The sequence below is a fragment of the Trichosurus vulpecula genome, chromosome 1 (assembly GCF_011100635.1).
Source record: "Trichosurus vulpecula isolate mTriVul1 chromosome 1, mTriVul1.pri, whole genome shotgun sequence".
NCBI classification, from domain to species: domain Eukaryota; kingdom Metazoa; phylum Chordata; class Mammalia; order Diprotodontia; family Phalangeridae; genus Trichosurus; species Trichosurus vulpecula.
Genome location: NC_050573.1, coordinates 398,231,983 through 398,251,212, shown reverse-complemented (window position 1 = coordinate 398,251,212; position 19,230 = coordinate 398,231,983). Strand labels below are relative to the sequence as shown.

The 19,230-nt window shown below is 39.5% G+C and overlaps 1 protein-coding gene across 2 annotated transcripts in view; it reads left to right on the top strand.

The window, feature by feature from the left end:
* Positions 1 to 19,230, top strand: part of ADAMTS12 (ADAM metallopeptidase with thrombospondin type 1 motif 12) — a 533,606-nt gene that overhangs the window by 138,154 nt on the left and 376,222 nt on the right. For both annotated transcript variants that reach the window (XM_036758046.1, XM_036758037.1), the window contains exon 3: positions 9,201 to 9,375. In XM_036758046.1, coding sequence (XP_036613941.1) covers positions 9,201 to 9,375 — 175 coding nt within the window. The remainder of the gene's footprint in view (positions 1 to 9,200; positions 9,376 to 19,230) is intronic.

The window sequence follows — 19,230 nt, the reverse complement described above, 5'->3', positions numbered from 1 at the left end:
TGGTGAACGAAAGATTCTTGGTTGATGTGTGGTGCATGGGTAATGACCCCTTTGTTTAATCTGATTGCTGTTGGCAAATGGGTACAGAGGGAACAGAGAGTAATCTTACCCTTTTGGCAGTCAAGTTTTTGTGAAAGAAGTCTTTGTATTTCCTTGTAATTTGTGTGATGTAAGTGGAGACAGGAAATCCTCAATTGTGAATCCTATCCTAGTTTTTGAGAGGAAGCTTGGTGTTGTGGTTAGTCCAATGGACTTGGATTTAGTAAGACCTGTGTGATCCTAGGTAGGCTACATAAACTTTCTGTGCCTCAGTTTCCTCATAAGTAAAATGAAGAAGTTGTACTCTATGGCATCTATGGTCCTTCTTCAGTATTTTCCAGCATTTCTAGCATAAACCTGCGTATACAGTAGGTGCTTAATTAAATATTTGATTGGTTGGTTGGGAGTTAAATCATGTTCCTTGTGTGCATAGTAATGAACCTTTTTATAGAAATGAGAAACTTGTAGAGAGGTTGTTTTCATTTTCTGGATTGGATTCACACTTTCCTAATTATAGGGAATTCCCAGTAAGAAAACTCCCTCCATCACTCCACAACTGGGCCTGCTGAGCAGTTTCTAGTTTTAAAGAGTCTCTTGGGGCATCAAGAAGCTGAGTGACTTGCCCAGGGTCCCATAGGCAGGATGTTTCCCAGGTAGAACTTGATTCCAAGACTGGCTCTCTCTCTCCGCTATTCTTCACAGCCTCATAGTGTTAATATTATAAAGCAAAGGCAGAGAAATAAATGGTAGTAGACAGATGACTCACTCAGATGGCGTTTATTGGAGTACCAACTCTGCCATTGACTAGCTGTGTGACTTTAAGTGAAAGACTTAGCTTCATTTAGTTTTAGTCTTCCTAGCAGTAAAATGCAAATAATAATACTTGACCCTATCTGCCTGAGAACTTTAGCATATTGTGGAAATACTTTGTAAAATGCAAACCATTGCCATGGGCAGTTAGGTGGGGCAGTGGATAGAGCACCAGGCTTGGAGTCAGGAATGCTCATCTTCATGAGGTTGAAGCTGGCCTCAGATACTTGTTAGCTGTGTGACCCCGGGCAAGCCGCTTTAGCCTGTTTGGCTCAGCTTCCTCATCTGTAAAGGGAGTCAGAGAAGGAAATGGCAGACCACTCAAGTATTTTTCCCAAGAAAACCCCAAATGGGGTCACGAAGAGTTTGATATGACTGCAATGACTAAATAAAAACAAAACTTTGCCCAAGCATAAATTACTCTTGTTTCTAGGAGCCAGCATTATAAGGCTTAGAATCCTAGAATTTTAAGATAGAAGATATGAAATTATCTAGTATAACTCTGTCATTTAGAACTTAGGAAACTGAGATCCATAATTAAGTGACATGTTTGTGGTTACACAGTAGGTTAGTGGCAGAGTAAAGGCTAAAATTTGGGTTTCCTAACTCTTCACTCTATTGGGCTTCTTCTATGGAACCTTGAAATCTAAAACTCACAGAAAATACAACCAGTCAGTTAATAAAATGTTAATTTTATTTTACTTAATTTTAAAATTTTAGTGTTATTTTTATTAACATTAATAACTATTAATTGAGCATCTACTATATACCAGGCACTCTGCTAATCACTGGGGATACAAATACCTAAGGACAGAAGTAATTATTTTAAAGCTACAAACTGAGGGATTTCTTCCCAAGGAAGAGTTTCTTTATAGTGCAAATTGGGACATTGGGATTCGCTCCCAGCAGAGGCAGCAGAAGCTCCTCCTAACTACATGTTCAAAGAGTAAGTCATTCTCCTTTGTCTTCCTGGCACTACTGATGTGTGCTCTTCACTGAAGACAGAAAATCACAGATTAGATGGACTTTCAAGGGTCCCCCAGCTTGATGGCTCTAAGAAAACTGCTTTTTAAAAGCTCCTGGAATCTGTGCTTAAAGGATGTTGTCAGTTTCCCCTAAGACCCCAAGTCATAGATAGAGAACTGGAGTTTCATTTCAGATAAATCAGTCTGATTGATTTTTTTAGAGCAACTGCTTACAATGTGTTGAGGGAAAAAGAAAACACCTGCTACCATCTTGTCTTTGAAAACTCTTTTCTACCCCTCAACAACAGTAGCAATGAAAAAGTATTATGAGATTGAGCTCTGGTTGAGCTCCAAGAAATCTGTCCATGAGGAATCTTCTATAAACTTAAAGAATTCAGATCTGGAAGGACCTTAGAGATCATCTGGTTCAGTCTTCTTACTTTACAGATAAAGAAACAGAGCCTCAGCAAGGTTGAGTGACTCTTTTAGTAAGGGAGCAGCAGACAGTGTATAAGTAGCAGAGCTAAGGTTCATATGTGTTTCCATTATGTCATGCTATTAATTATTGTGTAATATCTACTACCGGAGTCAGTTTTAAGGCTAAGGGACTGTTTTTACACAGCCTGATGTGGTGAGTAAGTGCTACAACGAATAGACCTTTGCATCTAAAATCAGAAAGACCAGAGTTCAGTTCTGGCCTCAGACACTTAGTACCTGTGTAACCCTGAGCAAGGTACTTAACCCCTGTCTGCCTCAGTTTCTTCATCTGTAAAATGGGGATGATGATAATAATAGCACTTGACTTCCAGGGTTGTTGTGAAGATTAAAAGGAGATAATATTTGTAAAGCACTTTGCAAAATTTGAAGTGCAATGTAAATGCTAGCTATTTTTATTATTGACACATAAACTTCCACTGTTAGCAGCTCATTCTTTTAACTTAAGGAATTGTTTCCTATTAAAATATGGCTCTGCATGGAAGAAGTAAGATAGTCTGATCACCATGTTTACTTTAGTCTGAATGAGTATAATAGGATTCTTTCCAGCAGACAGTGGGTTTTTATTGGGGGGGGCATGAAAGAAAGTATGAGGCATCAAAATGCTTAGTTGGAGAGAACATCACTGTTGGATATTCAGGAAATCACTGTTGGATAAAGAAATTCAGTGAAAAAGAGAGCAGGAGAGTATTTATATATTGATCTATGTTTTACCTGCATTGTAGGTCTATCTAGGGATAACTGTCACAACCACCTCCCTTCCTGGCATAGGTCTTACAGACATGTTGCTACTGATGGCAAGCCCCAAAAGAATTGGACAGTTCGATCCTGAACATTCAGGATGTTAGCGCAGTGAAATTAGCCAACTGAAAACAGGAATCTTAATGATCTTTGTATATCCTTCAGTGTCCAGAATTTCAATTCAACAGATTCACAGGCCCTTTATTAAGGGACTACTGGGTGCTAGGCACTGGTGATACACATACAATAAAAAATGCCAGCTATTTTTAAAGAGTTCTTTATTTTACTGCCCTTTTGGCAAAGGGCCTTGCACATATGTAGCCAGAATGTACTTTGTTTTCTTTGAATGACTCAGCTTGCCTCGTTGAGCTTCCCTGGACGCTTGCTCTTCCAGGGCAGGACCAGAGCTTCCTGTGTGATGAGTCGTGGCGCTGGCTGAGGGGAGGTGTGTTAACGTGGTCTACGCTGGGGGAGGGGCCAAGTCAAGAACCAATCGGCCCTGGTCGTTCAGGCGGCGCTTGATGATGTCAAAAACTCTATAAGAGGGGAGAGGACAGCTTGAAGATCCTCCTTTCCTCTTCCGGTTGGAGCCAGAGACACCTACAGCCGAAGCTGAGCTGCCGGCAGCAGAGCTGACTAGAGGCTAGTGGGTAATCTTCTTACCGTAGAGGGGAAGCATGTATACGATTTTGCCTTATACCATCTCGCTTCTCTGTGGCCTTCTGGTTACCCTCGTCAGGCGGACTTATTGGGCCTGGAAGCTTTTGATGAAAATATCAAAATGGGGACGCTGGTTTGTGGGCTTGTTATTGTGGAGTGTAAATACATGCTTTAGTTCTCCTGCCTTCTGCCTAGAGAATTCCTTATATCCTGCGGTTCCGGACCTTTTAGGCACATATGAGATTCTCTTTGAAATCACAAATTCTGCCTTCCTAATATAACATAGTAGGCTCATAATAAATTGTTGAATTGGATTGAATTGATCTGGAGAAAGTGTGGCTTTAGAACTCCTCCTGAGCTGTAATGGGAATGGTGGTTCCTAACATGATGTGAATTAGTCTTATAATTTGTTGTCATTTAGTTGTTTCAATTGTGTCATATTCTTCATGACCCCATTTGGGGTTTTCTTGGGAACGATACTAGAGTGGTTTGCCATTTCCTTCTCCAGGTCATTTTATAGATGAGAAAACTGAGGCAAACAAGGTTAAGTGACTTGCCTAGGGTGACACAGCTAATAAGGGTCTGAGGCCAGATTCAAACTCAGGTCTTCCTGACTCCAGGCCTGGTACTCTATGTACTGTGCTACCTACCTGCCCATCCATTACTCCTTTGAGTGCTTGAAAGCACACTATGCTCCCACCAAACTTCTTTCTGTCTAAGTATACCTTACACTGAACATTCCATTATCTATCTCTGTGCCTTTGCAAGGGCAGTTCCCCCATGGTTGGAATGTATTCCATCCCTGTCCCAATCTCTTAGAATTCAAAGTGTTCTTTAAAATTCATCTCAGATGTCACTCCCTATACATGGCCTATCTTGATGCCCCCAACTTCTAGTACTTTCCTCCCAAATTATCTTTATGTGTGTGTATACATATTTGTGTGTATATATACATACACACATACAGAGAGGAGAGAGGAGAGAGGGGAGAGAGAGAGAGAGAGAGAGAGAGAGAGAGAGAGAGAGAGAGAGAGAGAGAGAGAGAGAAGGGGGGGGAGAGAGAGAGAGAGGGAGAGAGAGAGAGAGAATGTATTTCTATGTATCCATGTTTTCTCTCCCCATAGAAAGTAAGCTCCTTGAAGGCAGGAACTGTTTCATTTTGATCTTTGTCTCCCCTACTCTTAGCACAGTGTCTAGCCTATAGCAGGCATTATACAACATAAATATTTTTGATTGGTTGAATAGCTGTTATGAATAAGCTACTGTATCAGCCACTGGGACTCAAAGAGGGTTCTATCTAATGGAGGAAGGGGATGGAATGAGGCAAGATCAAGGAGCAGTCATTTCCTTTGTAAAGCAGACCCTTCCTTTCAGAACAGTCTGGCTTCTTCTAGATTAAAGGAGGTGAGAACTACATGCTGTAATACACATGCCTGCCAGATGTGCACAGCTGTGTGTGATTACCTATGTATATGTGCTGTGTGAGCTCATGTGATCTACATGGAAAACCTCTAGTTACTGTTTGCTGCTTTTAAGAGGTAGAATCTGATACAACAGAAGTCCAGAGTCTTATTACGAAGCTTTCTTTTCTCATCATCCCCACAATGTAGTAGTTCTTAATGGTTAGGTCTGTGAACTTTAAAAAATGTATTTTGATAACTGTATTTTAATATAACAGCTTTCATTTGTAATCTTCTATGTTTTATGCATATAAACACATGACCCTGAGAAAGGATGTGGGCTTCTCACTGCCAAAGGGGTCCAGGGCAGAAAGAGCTAAGAAGCTCTGTCATCACCTTACCTAGGTGTCCCTGCTCATCATCTTTATTCTTGTTCTTGTCATAGTGGGCCCAAGTTCACCTGTTCGGCTATAATTGTGGCATCCTGCTGATGCCTCAGTTCAATCTGGGTATATGGAAAGTCTTGCTATGACCGGAGAATGACTTTGTTGCTGAGTGGCAGTTTACCCAAATTTGTGGATGGAGTCCTTGGGAATATTCAGGCTAGATATTTGGTCTCCTGATACTTCTACTAGTGGGATAATATAGAAACAAGCCCAGCAACCAACAGTGTATATGCAGAAGAATGCAAATGGAAACTGAACATTTGGGAAAACATTGGCACCTTCCAAGTGTCCCCATTCTTGCTACACAGAAAGTGATAATGATGGCCTGGGCCAGAACGCCATCTGTCTCTGCATACCTTGGAGCCAAAGTTTGGGGTTAAGGAAACATCATTAAAACCTCATTGTTGTGGGAGTGTTCTCTTGTTACCTACCTTGGTTGTTGGTCAGTTGTTTTAGTTATGCTCAACTCTTCGGGACTTCATTTGGGGTTTTCTTGGCAAAGATACTAGAGTGGTTTGCCATTTCCTTCTCCAGTTCATTTCACAGATGAGGAAACTGAAGCAAATAGGGTAAAGTGACTTGCCCGGGATCACACAACTAGTAAGTATCTAAAGCTGGATTTGAACTCAGGTCTTCCTGACTCCAGGCCTGACCACACTGCACCCTAGATGCCCTAGTTGTTTCCCTTAGGAAAAGGATATTCATTTGATAGAAGTCACACAATGTTCACAGAATCCCTGGTTCTATTGGGAGACCTGTTTTGTTACTATGGAGCGGAAATATACTCTAACATCCCACATCAGATCCAAGTTCTCTTTCTGCACTCTGCTTATGTTTAATTATAGAAACGGAACCAAATCCCTGAGCTATGAGGAGTCTATTTCCAGCTGTTTTAATGCCTTGATTATTCCTGTGAGAGGCTCTGCCTTCAAGGAAAAGTAATGAGAGAGAAAATGACAGTCCTCAAAGGAACCACAGGAAAAAGCACTGGATTTGGAGTAAAAAAATAAAAGCATGGTTTGAATGCCAGCTCTGTCTTCTGTTCCCTTTTCTAACAAACACCTGGAGTCTCAGTTTCTTCATCTGTAAAAATGATATCACTAGATCGGTGGTATCAAACTCAGATGGGAAGAGGAGTACTAAGCCGTACAAAAAGGATCCCTATGATCTGCATATTGACTTAGAAAACTCTATATTGACAATATCTAAATTCTATTATATTTTTATTTATTTTATTAAATATTTCCAGGTTACATTTTAATCTGTTTTGGGAGGCCTTTGACACCTCTAGACTAGATGATCACTAAACTTCTTTATGGCTATAAACCCTGTGTCCTATGTCAGGATGTGTGGAACCCTGGGTCAGATGGGTTTGCTCTGGTTCTTCGTAGTAGTATGAGTTGTGATTCAATAGAAATTGAGGAATATCAGTGACTGAGGTATGGAACTAGTTATAGAATTGGTGAGTTCCACCTAGATAAGTAATTTTGCAGAGAAGGTTGACTTTGAAGTCAAGAAAATCTGGATTCAAGTTCTGCTTTCTGATACGTGTATATATATATATATATATATATATACATATACATACATGTATATATAGGCAAGTTACTTAACTTTTGGGAGAGTGTTTCCATGCTGGGCATTCCCCAGAGACTGGAACACAAATGTAGATTTAAAAAAAGTAAGAAAAATGTCAAGAGTGGCCCCCTTAAGCTGCTGTAAGATGCCAAATTAAGTTTTCTCTGGCAACAAAACACTCATCTTTCATGGGCTTTTTCCTTAACTTGATTGAACACTGATTGAACCATCTTTACCCCTATGATGCTGAGTATCAGAATACTCATCATACTTACCATACATAGCAAGGCAGACTAGCGATTTTCCATAGATTAACTTGGAGTGACATATCTCTTGGGGAATTTGTTCTGAAATTGGCTTCCTCAGGTCCTATTATTACCCCGAGATTTGGGATATGTGGGCTGGTCTCAGAGGTCAAACTCCTGTCCTGGCTCCAAATCAAAAATGGTGTATTTTGGAACTGTCAACACAAATGAGAACATTCTGGAAAGGGATTAATGGTATGTGTGGGTCTAAGTATAAGATTCATAACATGGGAGACTATAAGTGCAATCTATCAAAATGTTTCTTTCAGACAGATATTCTCTTCTAGATGGGACAGTGAGGTTCCCAGAGGGGGGAAATAGTGTGAGGGATGATCTATGACAGCATGGACAGAGTGCTGAATTTGGTGTCAGAAGAGCTGGGTTCTAATTCTCGGCGAGTCAGTTAACCTCTCCGCTTCAGTTTCCTTGAGTGTAAAATGATGGGGTTAGACTAAACAACCTTAAACATCCATTCCATCTCTGAAATTCCCCCTCAAGTGTTATGGCCATGAGTACTGGTACTGTGCAGAAGTGAGCTGTAGCTTGAAAAGGCCAAGATCTCCCACTGCATCTTGGGCTATCTTCAGTTGTTTTGATCTGTATCTGGCCACTGGACCCAGATGGCTCTGGAGAAGAAAGTGAGGCTGGTGACTTTGCACTCACATGAATCCAATTCAGTTGCAAGTCATAGCATCGTCTTTCTGATGTCACAGCCCTCTTGAAGCATGAAGGAGAAACCACAACCACACGACAACCTATAGAGAACCAACAGGTGACTCTATTCCAAGATGGGGTGGGAACAGGTCTAGCAATGAAGATCATTTGGTCATGCTGTGTGTAACTCTTGCTTCTCATAGATAACACGAGTATATCTTAGTCTACCCTGTTCTGGCATCATGTAGGTCAGTGGTATAACAGTTTTGCTACTCAGCAACCTTGTGAGGAGCAGTTCACATCCTAGGCCAATGGCGAGGAATGGTTGAATGAATGAATGAATGAATAAAAGAGTGAGTGAATCAATGAATAACAAACATTTATTTAAGTATTGACTTTCTGTGTATGAGAAACTTTGCCATGTGTCCATGATTTTAGTTGGGTCATGCAGTGGAAATGGTGACCAAGAGAATTGGTTTTGGGAGTCCTAGGATGGTGAGTCTATCCACATGCAGTTAATTAACATCCCTTTTCTGGAAGCAGTGGATTTGATTATTGTGCCAAAAGTAAGAGGTAAAAAGCTAGGGCTGGGGTGAGGTTCTTATGTATGTTCTTATGTCAGAATAGCTGGTAGCAAGATACCTGGGGTAAATAACTGGAAGGCATATGAAGCTGATTTGGGGCCTGCTAGATACAATAGAATAGAGAGATCTTTACTCACTCACCAATCAAGATAGCTTAACTTGGGTTCCAAGCAGACGAAGCATCAGGTTGGAATAAGATGGCAGGGAGTTCAAATAGAGTACCTGGAAAAGCTGTTGGTTGGATAATGCACCCAAGGGCAGTTCAGAAATGCTGAATTAGATCATGTCATTCTTGCAAATCATTAAGTCGCTACTGAGGGATCCTCCTTGGTGACTGGCATCAGTACTGGACAGCCCTTTAGATGCACATAGAGGAGGAAATATATGTTTGGGGCTGAATTGTGAACTACTGAAATGCTGGCCTTCAGCAAGCAGCAATATCCACAGAATTTTGTTTTCTCTGTTTTTCTTTCACTTGCAAGAAGTCCATCCAAATCAATCTTCTTATTGAATATATTTTCAGACTGGATTTTTTCGCCTGCCACATGGAGACTATTTCATTGAACCTGTTAAAATGCATCCATTGGCTGAAGGAAAGCATCATCCACATATCATTTACAAGAGACAAGTACACCCAGATTCTCTGTGGAAGAAGTGGGGATCTCTAAAACAAAAGGAATCTGCTTGTGGATTAAACGGTATGGGAACCTTCTTTTTTCTACAATTTGAGAGGGGTAGTTGGGAAGTAGGTGCTAAAAATGGGATCACTAGAAGCCAAGGTATTCATTCCAAAATGTTCTTTCTTGTATAACCCTGTTAATATTGTGTCTTTTTCATTCAGAAAAAGTGGTTTCTATTTGTAGGCCTTGTCATAATTTGTTTTATCTAAATTGCTTTACTTGTTTGTGCTAAAGTTTACTTTTGTGAAATGGAAGAAAAGAATTTATAAGCTCTCTGAACATAATAGGTGATGCTATTGATCTGAATGGTGAATCATTTTTTAAAGTAAAGAAATATTTTAAGAGATGGATGTTAGGAATAAAAGACATTTTGTTGATTTTTAATGTTACAAATACAAAACATTTGGCTTTTATATTATCAGACAGCTTTTCACATCTACATGTCATAAGGACTAGATCATTGGCTCTCAAAGTATATTCTGCAGATCCTTGGGGGGTCTTCATATCTTTTCAGGGAGTCTACATGGTCAAAATTATTTTAATCATAATATTAACACATTTAAATTTCTAACATCAATAGATATAACCCACGTAAACAAAAGCTCTTCAGGGGTCCTCAATAATTTTTAAGAGTGTAAAGTTGTCTTGAGACCAAAAAGTTTGAGAATCACTGGACTTGATAAATATTCGACAATATATATGGCATAGGCATAGTGAAGAGAGGACTGGATTTGACATCAAGACACCTGGGTTTGAAGTCCAGCTCTGATATTTATTATGTGTGACCATGGGCAGCTCAGTTCTCTTCTGTGAACCTCAGTTTCCCCATCTGTATAAATGAGGATACTTGTACTATCATTTTCACAAAGGTGTTGTGAAGAAAGTATGTGGCAAACCTGGAAATACTCTATATTTGGGCTGCGTTTGGTGAGTTGGTGAGCTGTTATGATCATTTGGAGGAAAAAATGAAAAAAACGGTCACCTTGTTATTAGGGGCAAGTCCAGTTATCACTATATTATGGCTTAGTTATTGCTAATACCTTGCTTGTTAATTTTACTTTGCACCTATGCCAAGGTATTCAAGCTATATCATGCCACACATAGGATATCCATTGGATGATATCAGAGTGGTTTCAATGCTACTTTCTTTCACCTTGATAATGGGCTGATTTTTTGGAAGTAAACTGTGTAAAACTTTCTTCTAGTATGCAGGAGGACTGATATTGATCATCAGGTGTTTGTTGAGATTTTGAAATTGCTGTGAAAATTATAAGATGAACTCATCTTTCCACGTGCATTTTACTCACATCAGCCTGGTGGTGTAGGTAGTACTAGTATGATTATTTCCATTTTGCAGATGGGAAAACTACTTCATCATCCCACAGAAAGTAAATTTTCAAAAAAGGATTTGAAACTGTCCTATAGTCAATTTCTGTGCACTGTGCAGTACCCTGATTCTCAAAAGAAGATGAAAAGGATGGGGTAGAAAGAGTCTCTAGTACATAAGAGATAAGGAAACTTGAATTGCAAGGGAGAAATTGGTTAACAATGAGGAAACTAGGAAAAGGCCACACTGAAAAAGGCTTGGGAAGGTTAGTCAATCATTCAACAAGCGTTTATTAAGCTCCTGCTTCTGCAATGTGCAAGACACTGTGCTGAGCACTGGGAAAGACAAATGGTAGTCTCTGATCTCAAGGAGCTCCCATTCTACTAGGGGAGACAATGTGCAAGGAACTATGTATGAGACACACAGGGTAAATTGTAGGTAAACTCAGAGGGAAAGCACTAACATTGAGAGGGATTGGGAACTGTGTGTCTCCTTAGGAGATGCTTCTTTTTATATCAGTTGTTCTTGACATTATTGGGTTGATAGTATGTTTTCAATAGAGAATAATTTTTCATGTAGACATCAGATATTGTAGCATAATGTTCTCAAAGTGTGGTATGGAGACCTCTGGGGGTGCCTAAGACTCTTTCAAGGGATTTGTGAGGTCAAAACTATTTTCAACATAGTGCTAAGTTGTTTAAATTCCTAACATGGTAAATGTCAGTCGATAGAACCCACATAAACAAAAGTTATCTGCAGAGAGGGATGTCCTCAATATTTTTAAAAAAATATTATTTATTTTTCACATTTTTCTTTTTCAATTTTGAGTTCCAAATTGTCTGTCTCCCTGTCACCCCCACCCACTGTGAAGACTAGCAAAATGAAATCAATTGTGCATGTGAAAATGTAAAATATACTTCCATATTGGCTGTAAAAAAAGCAAAAAAAAGTATAGAAAGTGAGAAAATTACACTTCAATTTGCACTCAGAGTTTATCATTTCTCTCTGGAGGTGGATAGCATTTTTTCATTATGAGTCCTTTGAAATTTTCTTGGATCATTGTATTGATTAGAGTAGCCAAGTCTTTCACAGTTGATCATCATTCCAACATTGCTATTATTATGCACAATTATCTCCTGCTTCTTCTCACTTCACAGTGCATCAGTTCATATAGGTCTTGCCATTTTTTTCTTGAAACCACCCCCTCATTTCTTATAGCACAACAGAATCCTAATGCTATGACTTGTTTAGCCATTCCCCAGTTAATGAACTTCCCTTCAATTTCCAATTCTTCGCCACCCCAAAAAGAGCTGCTATAAATATTTTTACATGTGAGTCTTTTCCTATTTATTTAGTCTCTTTGGGACCCAGACCCAGTAGAGGTATTGGTGAGTTAAAGGGTATGTACAGTTTGACAGCCCTTTGGGCATAGTTCCAAATTATTCTCCAGAATGGTTGGACTACTTTACAACTCCACCAGCAATTTATTATGTACTTATTTTCCCTCATTCCCAGCAGCATTTTTCATTTCCAATGGGTGTGAGGTGGTACTTCAGAGTTGTTTTAATTTTTTTCTTTAATCAGTGGTGATTTAGAGCATTTTTCATATGATTATAGATATCTTTGATTTCTTCTTCTGAAAACTGCCTGTTCATGTCCTTTGTCCTCAATAATCTTTAAGAATTTAAAGAAGTTCTAGTGTATTTATTATGCTCAGATCTATTTTAAACAATTGAAGGATATGAATAACCCAAGAATATGGAACTTAGTCAAAGGCTTTGGGAGAATCAATAAAGTACATAAATGTGGTAGTAAATTGTGGTGCTTTGGAGCAGCCTTTCCAGTATTGAATCAATAATGGATTTCCCTTTATGCCCATAAAACTCTTTGATGTTCCCTTTTGGCTCCTCGATCAGTATACTGTTTTCTCTTAACCATTTATAGATTTTTTTCAGAATACAACCTGCAGATGTTTTGTATAATGTTTGTTGGAGAGGTTATTGATTTTCCCATTTTTGATAATAAATACGTGATACTTTCTGTTAAGAAAGATGAGTTCAATGCAATGAACAACCACAACCACAATGCCAGAGGACCAATGACGAAACACATTATCCAGCTCTTGACAGAAAGGTGATGGACCCGGGGCAGAATGAGACATGATTTTTGCCTATGGCCAATGAAGGAATTTCTTTCACTTGACTATTCATATTTGGGTGTTGTTTTTCTTGTTTTGTCTTTTTCCAGTGGGAGGGAGGGAGGAAGGAGAGAAAATGAATTTTCATTAATAGAAAAAATAAAATTTAATTTAAAATTTAAAAAATTCAAAGATAGATGAGGTCGGGTTTGTATCTGACAGCAAGTTAGTAAAATGTGTTGCTATTAATTCACGAAGCACATTGAAGTGTTTGAACTAATAATTATGAATTTTATTTGGACCTACTACTTATCTATTTTAACAGTGAAGCTAGAGTTTGTCACCTTCTTTGAGGTAATCATTTTGCCATTAATTATCATTATTATATCACCACCACCAGCGTTGTCCTCATCATCTGCATCATTATTACTTATCTATAGTGACTAGGATGAGGTATGAAGTTCCTTTGTCTGCTCTTGCTTTCTTCCAATGAATCCCCAGCAACAAGTTCAGGCATGATAGGATGTGGGACAAAATAAGTCTGAGCCCTGGAACTGCCAGTTTATGAGCCAAAGGAAGGGAACTACCAAAGGGGTTCCGATTTGGTCAGGGCAAACACACCCCATTCTTTGAATACTCACCAGGAAAGACCATGCTTGCAGCAAGTGGAGAGTAAAACATCCATCGCGTTTTAATAAGCAGAGAGAACAGAGGCAGACAGTGCAGAGAAGGAAGGCGGGGGTGGGGGGGGACGGGGAGGAGGCATGGGAAAGAGACTAGGAAGTGGTGCACAGAGAGTCACTTATATAACCACATATTGGAACTGGGAGCACTCAGGCAGCCTAGTCCTGTATCAAGTGGAGGAGTACCTAAGGGGGTCCCATTTTTATAGGGTTTTGGTAGCATGTGGTGGACTAACTCTTACCCATCCCACCTAGGACAAGTTCATTAACATCAACGTCATCTCAAAGTTACCAATGCCACTCTGGAGATCCTTAATTTACATAATGTTTTGCTGCACTTCACTATGCATGCCTGGAACTTATCTGCAGCCTACAGACTGAGAAGAGTTAGTGGGATGGAGGGCTGCTAAAGTGGGGTCTAGGTGGCTTTCCCTAATTTAGCACAGTGTTAGGATGTGGCCCCAGTTAATTTATGAGACAGTTTACAAATGTATGTATATGTGTGTGTGCATATATGTGTGTATGTGTATATATGTATGTGTACACACATGTGTGTATACATATGTAAGCATGCATATGTATGTGTGTGTATGTAATAGATTTGCCCTTCCAGCAAAAAAAAAAAAAACAAACCTTTCTTCTGGATTGTGTAGCAAGAAATCACTTTTTCCTCATCCTTTTTGGCTCTACAGCTAATTTAAAGGCTCACAAGATGCCTACCAGATTTGCCTTTCCCTCGATAATTCCAACATCTTCCCTTCTTTGGCCATCCCACAGGTCATCACATCTTCCAAATCCCAAGAAATGCCCACACAGTGCAAAGGTGTCCTCTCTTGCACTTCGGAGGTTTTCTTGGGTTACCTGAATCCTGATATTTACTAGCTGTGTGATCTTGGGCAAAGCACCTTCCCTCTTTAGATCTCATTTTCTTTGTCTACAAAATTAAGGGCTTGCATTAAATACTCTCTCAGGTCCCTAGCTCATGTTTGCTGAACTGAATTCTACCTCTGAAACCTGTCATCGTTCCTTCTTTGGTAAACAAACTACATTTTGGTAGAATTTCCTTATCTTGTCTCCAGTCTTAAACATGTTAGCAAAAGTCACTGCCCTTCCTTCTTAAGTATCCCTAGCTAAATACCACCTCTACTTTTTGGCAGTGATGTTCACTTGCTCCTGAAGTGCTTCTGGGTTGCCCTAGTTATAGTAATACTTATGCCTTTACCATATTTTATTTTGCATCATCTCCTCAACTAGATTGTAAATTCCTTGAGGATAAAGATACTACTGCCTTATTCAAAGGTGTGCTGCAGCCAGCTCTAATCAATTTGCAAGAGCAATTATCAATTTTCAGTGTGAGCATTTATGCCTCAGAAATGTCAATTGCTACAAATCAGGGCTTGTTCTGCCGACCAGTTAATAATGCATTAATAATAATAAATGTTAATAATTCTTTCCACCCCTACCCTGGTTGTTACACATTTATCAACACATCCCTGTCTTTTCTATAAACATTGCTTGAGCTCAGTGAGAATGCAGTGGAAGGCACAGGGAGTGAAGTCATCACCATACTAGAGGCATGATAACTGGAGACTAGCAATAATAATAACAATAATAACTGACATCTATATAGTACTTCAAGGTTTGCAAAAGTGCTTTACATCCATTGGGGCAGCTAGATGATGCAGTGGATAGAGTAGTAGGCCTAGAAGCAGGAAGACTCATCTTTGTGATTTCAAATCTGGTCTCAAACACTTACTAGCTGTGTAACTGTGAGCAAGCCATTTAATCCTGTTTGCCTCAGTTTCCTTATCTGTCAAATGAGCTGGAAAAGGAAACGGCAAACCATTCCAGTATCTTTGCCAAGAAAACCCCAAATGGGGTCATGAAGAGTGGGATACAACTGAATGGCAAGAAATTACACTCATTATTTCACAACACCTCACAATACCCTTGGCCTTATTCTTCTTGGTAGCTTTCCTGTCACTTGGCACCAGGCCTTGCACAACTTGTGAGTCTTTAAAATAGCTGAAGAGTGGAGAAGGCTGAGGAAAAAATGGCTGTATTTGATGCCCATTCTAGAGTAGGAGGTCTGTTCACTGGAAGGGCAAGTCTGATGAATGAATGTGCAACCCAAGCTGCATTCTTTAAATATTTGAATGAATGGCTAGAAAACCTCCCAATAGATATGTTGAACTATTTGTTTAAAATCTAACTAATCCAACTAATTAATCCTCAGTCCAACTCACTTTGGACTGTGCAGGGACCACCTTTGTGTGTAACAGGCACCTTTCCAATCAGAAGGGCCTGATCCATGAAATAGAAAGTGTATTAGTCAGTGAAAGAATTGGACTCAATAATTGTGAACCTGTGCCAGTACTGTTAATCTCCTTCCTGCATTTATAAGTAGAACGATATATCATGATTTGCTTCCAGTTAATATTACCTGTACATATACCACCAAACAATTGTTGTATCCTAACAAACTCATCTGAACTTGTCACTGCATTCTGTGTTTCAGATTGGAGACAAGTACAGATTGAGATAATGCATCTTTCCATAGGTTTTAGATACATTTTCTTCTCTTGACTTTATTACAAAGTGTCTTTCTTGTAGCTTCACCCCACCTTCCCCCCCAATCCTTTCACCAATGAGCAGATACAAGTAAGTCAGTTCAAATTCTGCGATATGTTTTTACGTAGTTGAAATTCTATTGTTTTACATTTTTACCCAGGATTGCATTGCAATGAGTCATAAAATGACACATTTTTTCTCATCTTTCTTGGCTCCTAAGCTCATTTAAAATACATCATTCCAAAATTTTCCAAACTGCCTACTGATGGTCACATCTTTTTCTCATTAGAGTAGCAGGAAATACATCTTTGGGAGGGGGGATAGATCAAGGCAGTGGAAACTGGAATGTGGTTTGATTTTGAACCAAGATGAAAAGATAGGTAGGAATTATCAGGAGTCAGCAAGATGTCAGTAGATAGAGTGGTGGATAGAGCATGAGACTTGAGGTCAGAAAGACCCAAGTTCCTATCCTTCCTCAGACATTTGTTAGCTGTGTCACCCTGGGCAAGTCATTTTAACCTCTGTCACTTTTACTCTTCCCATCTGTAGAATGGGGATGATAACAGCACCTCCCCCAGGGTTGTTGTGAAGATCAAATGAAATAACCTATAAAGTGCTTTGTGTGCGACATAGTATCACATACTATTATCTACTATTATCACATACTATTCTTATTTCCACCTCTCTCCCTCTAGTCAAGAATACCTCCTACCCCCAACCTGTGATGTTGGCTGGATAGTTCATTTTTTTATAATTGCTCCAGGCTCACTTTCCCGAACCATTCTAACCCACAGTGATCTTTCCCTTGTTTTGAGTTTCCTCCTCATTTAGGGTGAGTATCAGGGAGCCCCCAAACAATCTAATCTACTTATTTATTTTTATAAATAGTATTTTATTTTTCTAATTACATGTGAAGATAGTTTTCACCATTCATTTTTAAGGAAGATTTTGAGTTCCAAATTTTTTCTCCCCTACTCCCTCTCCAAGGCAGCAAGCAGTCTGATATAGGCTATACATGTGCAATCGTGTTATGTATTTTCATGTCATGTATTTTCTTTCTCTTAATCTGTTCTTAGCCCAACTCCTTCTTCACCTGTAAGAAACACCTGAGGTATTAATCTCAAATAGACTAATTCATAGTATTCAGGGCTATACTGAAAAGTGAAAGCCGTAGGCTGTAGTTAGTGATATACCCTTAGAACTACCAAGAGATAGACAGACCGAGCATTTGTTAAGCACTTAACTCTATGCCAGGCACTCTGTTAACAGCCGTGGGACCATGAGCCCTAGTTTTCTCATGTAATTGTGTGCATCTGTCTGTCTGTCTATCTATCTATCTGTCTATCACCTATATAGGCTATTAGCCTGTGTGTATGTGTACACACACACACACACACACACACACACCCCTTCCTTTATATAAAATTAGCAACAGATAGTCCAGAAATAGGCAGGGGTTTTAATCCACCCCTCCTTGCATCATCACTACCCCAGTATGAAACTTTATATTGAACCAACTAGGGCCTAATTGTAGATTTCCTGCTCAGGGCCAGGAGTGTGTGTGATCCTGAGTCTGATGATGAAAGTGAGATGAGACCTCTAGGTTGAACTGGGAAGTAAAGGGATGTTGAATAAGGGAATTTTTAAAAGAGTTGTTTAACTGGACATCTTGGCTCTATGTTGAATTGTATCTTCTTTCACCTAATGAGAGAGAAAAGCTGCCCTAATCTGTGGCCCTTTATGTATTTCTGCAGCTAAAGTTCAAAGGGAGCAGGTCCATACTTATTAGTTTAGGCATAAGCTCTATTACATAAATAGGGAAATGACTGGGTAGAGAGACAGGTAGATAATGCTCTATACCTTGCCAAGAGCTTTCTTCACAGCAGCTCTGGGCAGGAAGTAGCACAAGCTTTATTAACTTCATTTTATATATTGAGGCTCAAAGAGTTGGCTTGACTTACCCATGATTGCGCAGCTTGTAAGTGACAAAACCAGGATTTAAACTCGGGACTCCATAGTTATGTCTGATGGGCATTAACAATTCTGTGCCATGCTAAATACCAGGCACATAGTGAACAGTTGCTGAATTGAGTGGATCTGAACTATTGAAATGTCAAGGGCAATTCTCTCTAGCTAGGTAGCATTATTTGAAAATAAATTTTTGAATTAATTCAGATTTGGGAGCTAAATGAAGAACATTGCTGACACTAATAAATACCTACCCCCCTTTCTTTTTCTACAGAGGGTGACAAATGCCAGAGCCTGTCTAGGTGGAGGTGGTTGTAAGTGTACATGGTGCCTGCTGCACATGGCCAGGAGGGGCTATGTCAGGTTTCCTCAGTTTTCTCTGTCTAGAAACTCTACTTAGATTAACCTAGTCTCTTTTGAACTTTGATCATTCCATGCCCTCAAGTTTCTTTTCTTCTAAGTGAGATCTTCATGCATCTGGTCATTCAGAAAAAATTCCTCATACTAACTATTTCTTCCTAGTGGGCCGAAGAACTGAAAATGTTTTTATCCTTCTCTGTGACATGGCTTTATCAGCTCTGTATTTTCTTTCCAAAATGTCTTCAAAGAAACAGACACAAACACTGCAGGTGTTGTACGTTCTGTGTATGAACGACCAAAAAAAGGGACCCTCCAGATTTAAGTATTAAGATTTCTTGAGGGTCATTTCTGAGTGTTTGTAAGTGTGGCTGATAGAGTCAGCCTCATGCCTTGGCAAAATAAGCAGTGATCTTGAGGAATTCCAGGAAGGCCCTACTTGCAAATATCTCTCCCTAGCTGTTGCCAAAGTGCCTGAAAGTCCATCAGTAATTCTTCTCTCTGAATAGTGAGTGTTTGTTGTATTTGGAAAATCGGGTTCGAATTCTACCCCTGTGATTTGCTAGCTTTGTGACCATGGGCATGTCTAACATCTCTGACCCTGTTTTCTCATCTCTAAAATCAGGAGAGTAATACTTGTAGTGCCTATTTTTCAGAGCTTTTATGGAGCTTAAAAGAGATAATGTATGTAAAGCATTTCAGCAAGAGGCTATCTAAATTTCAGTCTTTATTACTGAGTTAAGAGGCAGCATGGAAAATGAGCTGTCCTTGGGTCCAGAATGACCTGAGTAAAACTCCCAGTTCTGACTAATTCAAGCTGAATGACCCTA